Here is a 10,500-nt window from a genome sequence, read left to right on the forward strand (position 1 = left end):
ATATCGAAACTATCAACTAATTTTGATGTGAGACGCATTAATATTGAATTTCATACGAGAAGAAAACGTAGCATTAAATCCATTGTCTCACGGATATGATCGGTTCGGCCAAGCATATCAGCACACATGAATAATGTTTGGTCAATCTTAGAGAATTTTGGCGTTGTTTGGATTACAAAAAAGACATTGTCGACGGGATTTTTTTTTTTTTGGAGAACTTTTTTCTTCCCACAATTTTTAGGAAAATGATATGATTATAGTTGATCTAGAGGAGATCATCATACATTGAAACTCTTTCTAATTAAAAATTAGGATCGGTTCGAGTTATCTTTTCTGTGCATACAAAGAAGTCATAACTTTTATAAATATTTTTCATTTCCAAAAAATTTTCAATAATCCAAAAGCCCCAACAATGAGCTTTGGTGAATATAAACCTGTGGATTCAGTGTATAACTTGAAATCATCATTGTCCAAGTGTTTACATTCCAATGAGGGATTTCATAAAACACTGACAGACATCCGATGAGGGATTTCATAAAACACTAACTCACATTACCTTGAAATGGGTTTGGGAAGGAGATGAAGGGTTGCAGTATTTTTTTTAGGTTTTGCCTGGTGACAACTGGCATGGCATAACGAAGAAATTGATGAAAGACTCTAGAGATCTATTTAAATAAAAGACCCTGTTCGGGGAAATTGAAGAAAAGAACATCTAGAACCAAAATTTGTGATAGGAAAAATCCAAAAAGAACCAAAAAATCGAAATCCTCTTTTAGAAGTGAAAAACGCACAATCAAAATCCTCCTACAAAAAAAGAATTAATAATCCCTGTTTGAGGAAATTCCCTAAAATTTGGTCATCCTAAAAACCAAAACAAAACTCAGGATCCCTAATTAAAATCCATCTATTTAAAGTGAAAAAATGGAAAACAAAAGGAAGCAAGAAAACTCATCTTTGGTTCGTTTGCCGGAGGAAGAATAACCTGGTTTGGAATCCATATATAATTCTTACCAGTCTCCTTCATTAATGAATGAAAAATAAAATAAACTATATTTATGTTCAAAGAGAAAACGATACCCAGAGTAGGACATAGAAGAGAACAAAAAACAAAAGCATGTGACGAGACTTTGAGAGGAGAGGCGGTTGAGAGCAGTGGAGTTTTCAGGAAGGGAATCCAGCGAATGCCAAACGGGCAGATAATGGTTTCGTTTGGAGTCTTTGGACGGACATGTAAGGGTCATTGGCATTGGAATTGACAAAAATTGGATATACAGTGAACTTTTCCTAAAATACAATGAGATGTAGAAAGAATTTAAGCAAAAGTTGGGAATGAAAGCGATAACTTTTGGATGTTCTCCAGGGGTAAAGTAAGTGACTGGGATGACAAATATACCCCTGCAAAATTGAGTAGGGCGGAGACAAAGGTACAGTATGGCCCGTACCATAGGATGATCCAAAAAGTCCATTAGATGAGCCACTGCCTACATAGGTTGTGCCCCAAAAATAATTTAATAGGTTGATCCGAACCCTCCGATCTATAGAGGGTTATAGGTTGATCCAAACCGTCCATGTGATGGAACCATGGTTTTAAATTTCGGTCTGAAATTTCGATTAACTGCCATTATTTATTAAAACAAAAAGTGTTACAAAATTTTGGAATTCGGAATTTCAGTTCGGTTAGAAAATTTGAAAATTCGGTCCGGAATTTAGAACCAAATTACCAAATTTCGGACCGAAATTTTGGTTTTCGGTGGGGTCCGAAACGGTTACCAAAACCAAAATTTTAAACCATGGATGGAACACACCATCAATCAGTTGTGCCCGTAAAATTATTTCCATAGGTTGAGCGTAGCCCTCCAATCGATATAGGCTGATCCTAGCCCTCCAATCGATAGAGGTTTCCATAATTGTTGTTCCTCTTCAGGTGCCCGGAATCCGTCAATATTTTGCAAGTGTTCTTCATGAGTAATAAAAGTAGTTCTTTCGTCATTGTCATATATGACTTTACCTCTTCTTGGTAGTTTTTTGCCGTAATTGTCATAAACTGGTACCATGTGTCGGTACTTTTCATATGTAGATTACGATTTTACCCTTAAATAATTTCTCATAGAGATAGATGTTAGATATCAGCAAAGGGGTTAATGGTAAAAGAAAAAGTTAAGGGCATTATTTTTGGACGTTTGCCTAGGGTATTTATTGCCCAACATGAATGCCGAGAATACCCCTAAAGAAAATCAGAAATGTCAATGCAAAAGGTATTGTGCTGGGCTGTGGGACATGAATGGAAATAACGAAAAAGTGAGGATGACTTTAACCCCTGATTCACGCTTTATATATAGTATAAGGATTTTCCTCATTTTTTTATGAGATAAGGTTTCTTTGGTAATTTTTCGTAATGAGAGAAGAAGCTACCGAATCATAACTTATAAGTTCTACCCATTTTGTGAAAGAGTCATAGGTGGGCTGTGGGCATTTTAACAAGAGAATAAGATCTTTAGGGGAGTCCGTGGACTAAATCTTGAACCTCATTGCTAACTTGGGTTTTGAGAGTGGAAGCCAAGAATCGAGTAGGACTAATGGGTTACTCCTGAAGTTTCCTGGGGTTCTTTAAAGTCAATGGGGACTAACCACCCTCATAAAGGAATTCTTTACCAAATCTGTGGATCAGAGTTTTAGCATAATTTTTTTAAGCATGTCTATTTAGGACGGGTCTAACAAAGGAGTGGTTTAGATCATCTAAGTGTGCCCCACTGTACATTTTTCACTAGAAATATACTCCCACAACATAAACAATCTCTTCTGATAGAATCCCTGATCTTCTCTTCAGCCAATTCTAACCACATGTGTTTTTCAAGCCATCGATAGAACTTCCTGTCACGTAGTTTCAGACTTCCACTCAATTCTGTTGAAATAGCTGTTTGTGGTTTAAAATATTAGTAATTAAATATCTTAAATTTCACGCTACTATTTGTTCATCTAGAACTTTCACAATGGTTTAAATAATAAATTAGTCATCCAATGGATTTAAATAAAGGCTGTGCTCCTTAGATCAGCATTTACAACCCAGCTATGGACTTTCTTCTCCATATGCAATCAATTGCTGGGATTCTTGTCATGGTTCTTCTCTACAAACTGTGGATAGCTAGGACTAAAAGTAAGACCAAGGAGGCACCCGAACCAGCTGGTGCCTGGCCTATAATCGGCCACCTCCACTTGCTCGGCAGCTAGGACTAAAAGTAAGACCAAGGAGGCACCCGAACCAGCTGGTGCCTGGCCTATAATCGGCCACCTCCACTTGCTCGGCGGCAGTGCACCGCTCTTTCGAATCCTAGGAGCCATGGCCGATAAGTACAGACCCACCTTAACCATCTGGCTCGGTATGCGCCGCACCCTTATCGTGAGCAGTTGGGAGGTATTGTTGGAATTTTTAGTTAATTGATAGCAATTTTCATATATAGAGATTGGGTAGATTAGAGTATTTTCAATTTGCTCGACGGTTAAGGACGGCAGCGAAGGAATTCAATAAGTTCCTTGGAGTTGCAGCAATTTACAACGCGATACCTTTGCTTGCGTGGTTGGATTTAAAGGGTGAATACAAAACTATGAAGAGGACCCATATGGAAATGGACACCATCGTGCAGGATTTGGTAGACGATCATCGTCGGAGGAGGATCCAATCTGACGGCTCCAATGATCGGAGCCCTGATTTCATTGATATGATGTTAACGATGGAAGAAGATGGCAGCCTAACCGAGCTTAACCGCGATACCAACATTGTTATCAAAGCCACAACACTGGTAAGCAAAATTTGAACCCTTCATTCAAATTTCCATTGATTTGATCATTAGGATCATCACTAGTGGTCCTTCCAAGAGATTTGATGGGAGAAGATGTGAACCAAATCCGTGGTGGGTGTGGGTCATAATTTCAAAACTCCCATCATTGTCATCATTGACTCATTTGAGTCTACATCTAGGATGAATTCAACCCATATTTTTCAAAATAGACTATACAGCCCATATCATAGGATGATCCCAATCGCCCAATTGATGGGCTACAGCGTAAATAGGTTTTGCCCCAAAAATCATTTCCTTAGGATGATTATAACCATCAGATCTAAAGCGGGATTTAGATTATGGAAACTTCTATAGATTGGACGGTTGGCATCATCTATGGAAATAATTTTTAGGGTAGAACCTATTTATGTTGTGGCCCATCAATTGGGCGGTTTGGATCATCCTATGGTGTGGGCTGTATAGTCCATTTTGAAAAATACGAGGTGAATTTTTCCCTGCCTTTCTACAAATTGTGTTCAATTACATAAATACTTTTGGCTTTTGACTTAGTGGTAGGGAAGACCTATATTGTTTCTTCACGAGAAAGAGTTTTTATATGGTGTAAACCCATATACTCCAGCAATTTTTCAAAAAAGTATTATACGGGTCACACCATAGGATGATCCAAACCGTCCATTAGATGAGCCACAATGCAAATAGGTTGTGCCTAAAAAATCATTTCCACAGGGTGATCTAATGAAATACAATGCAAATAGTATTGTACGGGTCACACCTGAAGGTTGACCCTTTTGCATTCTTCGCAAACATGTGCGAATTTGCCATAATAGGTCGACCTGCAAGTCGACCTTTATAGCATATGTACAAACATGTGGGAATTGCCTTGATAGGTCAACCTTTTGACCAAACAGGTAGGAAGACCAATTCTGTCAGACAATTGTAAAACATGTGAAAAGGTCGACCTTTCCACCATTCCGTCATACAGGTGTTCATAAATTCATTGCAACATTGACACCCAATGAAGTACTATTAGATCGTGTGAAGCAATATTTCTAATCTGGAACCACTATTTATAACTTGGAACCACTATTTATAGCTTGGAACCACTACATAATGGTAAATAGTGGTTCCTAAGTATAATTAGTGGTTCATAAGTATAATTAGTGGTTCATCGGTATAATGATTGCTTCTGAGTGTTTAAAACCCTATAAATATAGTCATTCTCACAACTATTAAGCAATCTAAACTATGAACCACCATAACATCCCAGTGTATAGAAAACTATTTAACCCATTGTTCATAAATTCATTGCAACATTGACACCCAATGAAGTACTATTAGATTGTGTGAAGCAATATTTCTACTTAGGAACCACTATTTATACCTTGGAACCACTACATAATGATAAATAGTGGTTCCTAGGTATAATTAGTGGTTCATAAGTATAATTAGTGGTTCTTAGGTATAATGAGTACTTCTGAGTGTTTAAAACCCTATAAATACAGTCATTCTCACAAGTATTAGGCCATCTAAACTATGAACCACAACAACATCCGAGTGTTTAGAAAACTATTTAACCCATTGTTCATAAATTCATTGCAACATTGATACCCAATGAAGCACTATTAGATTGTGTGAAGCAATATTTCTACTCTGGAACCACTATTTATAACTTGGACCCACTATTTATACCTTGGAACCACTACATAATGGTAAATAGTGGTTCTTAGGTATAATTAGTGGTTCATAAGTATAATTAATGGTTCATAAGTATAATGAGTGATTTTGAGTGTTTAAAACCTTATAAATACAGTCATTCTCACAATTAGGCCCTCTAAACTATGAACCACCATAACATCCGAGTGTTTAGAAAACTATTTGACCAATTGTTCATAAATTCATTGCAACATTGACACCCAATGAAGTACTATTAGATTGTGTGAAGCAATATTTCTACTCTGGAACCACTATGTATACCTTGGAACCACTATTTATAGCTTGAACTAGTACATAATGGTAAATAGTGGTTCCTAGGTGTAATTAGTGCTTCCTAAGTATAATTAGTGATTTTGAGTGTTTAAAACCTTATAAATACAGTCGTTCTCACAAGTATTAGGCCCTCTAAACTATGAACCACCATAACATCTGAGTGTTTCGAACACTATTTGACCAATTGTTCATAAATTCATTGCAACATTGACACCCAATGAAGTACTATTAGATTATGTGAAGCAATATTTCTACTCTGGAACCACTATGTATACCTTGGAACCACTATTTATAGCTTGAACCACTACATAATGGTAAATAGTGGTTCCTAGGTATAATGAGTGCTTTTGAGCGTTTAAAAGACTATAAATACAGTCATTCTCGTAAATATTAGGCCATCTAAACTATGAACCACCATAACATCCGAGTGACAATACACCATACATCCAAGTATTAGGTCATCTAAACAATACACCATAGCATTGTAAAGAGGATGATGACAATAACAAATGCCTAACAAAACTATAAAAAATTCCTAACAAATAAACAAGATGATGACAATACACCATATCATTGTAAGGACCATGTTAAACCTATGCAAATGTATCACCATGGACCTACTTGAGAAGCTTAGGTTTGATAGCCAAAGAAAAATAAAAGATCCAATAAAATCTACATTTTAGGAGAGGGGAGTTTCACCCCTCTGCAATGGAATTTCTTTTGGGTTTTTTACAAAGACAATGAAGTTTGATTTTGGCATGGGGAAGAAGAAGGTAAAAAGATCAAAATGTTAGGTGAAATACATTGAGATTTGTTGCTTACTTTCTTAGAGGAAAAACCAACACAAGGGCATTTTTGTCCAAAAACACTCATTGTGATGTGTTTCACCCCTTTTTGAGAAATTAGGGAACTTAACCCTTTTTTGAGAATTTCAGATAGAAATCCTATTTTTTTGAGAATTTTCCCTTATTAGTAATATACTATATTTTATAATATAAACTATATTTTATTTGAGGAAAGTGTTGGTGAGCTTAAGCTCACCAAACTTATGGTGAGCTTAAGCGCCCAATCACATGGGGGCCTACTTTGTTAGGATGATCCAAAGCATTCATTTGAAAGGCCCTTGCATAGATGGGGTGTGTACCAAAATTCAGCTCCATAGGATCATCCTAAACCATCCATTTGTTGAGGTCAAAATGGATAGATATTGTTTGTCCACAAATCTGCCCATTTTTGTCCTCCACAAATGGAGGGGTTAGGATGATCCTATGGAGCTGATTTTTGGTACACACCCTATCTATGATAAAGCCTTGCAAATGAATGGTTTGGATCACCACAAAAAATGTGGGACCCATATGATTGGGGAGCTTAAGCACACCATAAGTTTGGTGAGCTTAAGCTCACCAACACTTTCCTCATTTTATAATATATGACTCATTTGATAATATATGACATAACCTTTTATAAAAGTAGTGTGTGTTTCAAATATAAAATCAATGGAAATAGATATTGCCTGGATACGAATTATAACGAGGCGCTATTCATAGAATGCTATAATGTCAAAAATCTTATGAGATATTATATGTAAGAAAGTTGCTATGTCCACCTCTTTTTTCCTCATATTCTTTCATTAGGAACCGATGAAAGAGCTTGAAATAGTTAAAGGTGGAAGTGACCAAAACAAGATGCTGCAAACTTTATATACCTCTAGTTTGGATCACTGGAATCAGGTGCTGGAATTGGCATCCTATTCTGATCCCGCTCAACTCCAGCGTTTGGTACAAAACATGAATGGAATCTGGGACCGGAATTGACACCGGAGCGGAATTAAAGGGGGAAATGGCGGAATCTGTTACCTGCCTTGGGAGTTGGTATCTGATTCCGCCTCGATCCGAATGACAATTCTGATACCAAATAATGACTGATATTAAAGGCTACAGTAGATCATATTTGTTCTTATTCTCCTTAATTGCTCCTTCCTAATTCTTAGTATAACACTGAATTCTCTAAGCCTTTGGTACTTAAATCCTCCTACAGAACTTAATAATAGCAGGGGTGGAGAACACAGTAAACACCATGGTATGGATGCTCTCACTACTACTGAACCATCCCGACGTGTTAGAGAAGGTGCAAGCTGAGCTAGACGCCCAGGTGGGCCGGGATCGGGTCATCAACGGATCAGATCTCACAAAGCTGATCTATCTTCAAGCGATCGTAAAAGAGACTTTGCGCCTATACCCCGCCGCTCCACTCTTAGTGCCCCACGAGGCAATGGAAGATTGTGATGTAACTGGATATCGGATCACTCGTGGGACCCGTCTACTAGTGAATGCTTGGATGATACACCGAGATCCGAATGTATGGCTGGATCCTGAAGAATTCCGTCCAGAGAGGTTCTTGACGACCAACGCTGATGTGGATCTTAAGGGACAAAATAACACCGAGTATATGCCGTTTGGGACTGGTCGTAGGGCTTGTCCCGGAATGGGATTTGCCCTTAATGTGATGCAGCTCACGCTCGCACGTGCCTTGCAAGCATTTGATTGGAAGAGCCCTTCTGATGTGGGCATTGACATGGAGGAGAAAAATGGTGTCTCTCTTTGCAAGGAAAGGCCTCTTGAAGTCCTGATTAGCCCAAGGCTCCCTAAGGAACTCTACATCTAGGGAGATTAGTGTGTGGAAATGGAATAAGTAGCTCAAAATTCATGTCAACATTCTTAAGTTTGCTACACCTTTGAGTTTGTTTCTCTAGGATCTTATCATATGAGATTTTACTGGAGATAAGTTGTTGTCTTCCCTTCTGTTTGCTATGGATTTATATTTAGTTAAGAGTGTTTCTTGTGATTTTATGGGATGTGCTTTTTTAATTTTCATTTTTTTTAAAATTGATTTGGTGGGCCACCACAAGTCCAGTACATTTTTGCTGATCCGATGGTGGTGATTGAATGATCTCAAACCCTTGAGCAAAGGTGATAAAAAGGGTAACTGTTATTGTTTTTTCCTTGTGGAATGTGTTCGGGTGCATTGTGTTACTGATGGAGGCCCCATGGATCAATCACCACTTTTCATTGCATGTGATGGAAATAACAGCCACTACACATCTGGTGGTGAGTCTGGTGACAATCCTAGAAGTAGAAATTATAAAATTTACCCCCACTATTAGGGTTGAAACTTGCCGAAAAAATCATGGGTCGTGTTTAGGATTTTTTTTTTTTTTTTATATCAAAACCCAACCTGACCCAATCAGACATAGCATGTAGGGTAGCGTAGGTAGGGTAGGGTTCTGCAAAACCTGACACACCCGACCTGACTTGCGACTGCCATATTTTGTTTTTTCTCCCAAACTAAAACCATAGTTACAATTTACAAGTGAGCGGAAGTACAGGAAGAATAAAAAAGAGATTGAAGAGAATTATTACTCAACTTATAATTTGTAAGGGTAGGCACTTGGCATGCCAATATAACACAAAAAAAAATAAAAACTGTTAGTCAAGCAATTCATGCTTATTGTGCATGCATCGAGAATGTTGAAAAACCCGACCTGACCCCGGGAAACTATCTCTGGTAGGGTCGGGTTTAGGAATCTTGGGTAATTTTAAAAAATAACCCCGACCCGACCAGACCCGAGATAGCTTCTTGGGTAGGGTAAGCTTCTTGGGTAGGGTAAGTTTCTAGAAAACCCAACCCGTTCGAGCTGCACTTTCCCACATATCCAAACACACCAATGTACAATGTTTTAAGCGAAAAAAAAAACGTCACTTCTACTTTTCCAATGTTTTGTGGCATCCAAACAGTCCCTTCTCTTCTTCTTCAATTTTCCTTATTATTCTTCTTCTCTTCTTCTCTTTTTTCTCCTCCCTGACCTCACATAATTTTTGAAAATATTGATCGAATTGTTAGACCGTGAGATACATGAAAATGAAAAAGACATTCTAAAGACATCTTTAAGCTGTTGTGTTTTGCACACGTCTCAATCTTCCTAATCTCACTTCAGCTTCATACCAAAATTCACCAAGCTCGTATGCCAACAGAGCAAAATTTCACATTACCAAGCTCACATGCCACATGCTCAGTGGATCTTTAGCATTTGCCTTCATCGAAAAGAGATACTAGTCAATCTCGAGTTCACACGGGAGTTCAAAAGATCCTTCCCCATTGAAAAAATTTGCCAATTTAAGACAAAACTAGGGAAAAATAAAGTGAAGAGTCCATTAATTGTTTTTTTAATTCATTAGTAAACACCCAATAGTTTAAAATTTCTTTTGCCCATACTAAAATACAAACCTTCCCAAAATCTTACCTAAATGCCCAAAACACTATGCTCCAAGGATTTTATTTGTAATTCCGAATTGGAGGTCCAAATTCAGGCCTACAAATCCAAATGACAGCACATAATTATATTGACTGATGATGAGTGTGAAAGAAATAGTAATCTATCTCTATATTATACATAAGGTGGGGTTGCAAGGCACGCATCTTTGGTGGAATATCTCTTTTATAATATCAACATCAGAGTTCAATTTTTACTACAATATCGCTTATAATATTTTTAAATTTCTAATTAGAATTGTAAATAACATAAGGGCCCGTTTGGATACCTCACATTTTGAATTTGGATTTGGAATTGAGTTTTGAATACAAAATGAATAGATCCGGCAGCTCATGTTGAGGGAGATAGAGAGGGAAAGGGGTACTTCCTACTGTAGGGGAGAGGTTG

At 37.6% G+C, this 10,500-nt stretch overlaps 1 protein-coding gene across 1 annotated transcript; it reads left to right on the forward strand.

The window, feature by feature from the left end:
• Window positions 1–2,999: 2,999 nt before the first annotated feature.
• LOC143875493 (cytochrome P450 82C3-like) lies at window positions 3,000–8,637 on the forward strand. Its single transcript, XM_077377058.1, has 2 exons — window positions 3,000–3,797; window positions 7,821–8,637. The coding sequence occupies exons 1-2, from the start codon at window positions 3,603–3,605 to the stop codon at window positions 8,445–8,447; spliced, it is 822 nt and encodes a 273-aa protein (XP_077233173.1). The 5' UTR covers window positions 3,000–3,602; the 3' UTR covers window positions 8,448–8,637.
• The last annotated feature ends 1,863 nt before the right edge of the window (window positions 8,638–10,500 follow it).

Source organism: Tasmannia lanceolata, unplaced genomic scaffold (assembly GCF_043159265.1).
Source record: "Tasmannia lanceolata isolate RefF3 unplaced genomic scaffold, GAP_Taslan_0.1 ptg000004l, whole genome shotgun sequence".
NCBI lineage: Eukaryota > Viridiplantae > Streptophyta > Magnoliopsida > Canellales > Winteraceae > Tasmannia > Tasmannia lanceolata.

Bases quoted from the DNA above. Each gene is read 5' to 3' on its own strand.
- LOC143875493 (XM_077377058.1), top strand. From the start codon at position 3,603: ATGAAGAGGACCCATATGGAAATGGACACCATCGTGCAGGATTTGGTA. The intron at 3,798-7,820 runs GTAAGCAAAATT...ATCCTCCTACAG, and splicing joins TTATCAAAGCCACAACACTG to AACTTAATAATAGCAGGGGT.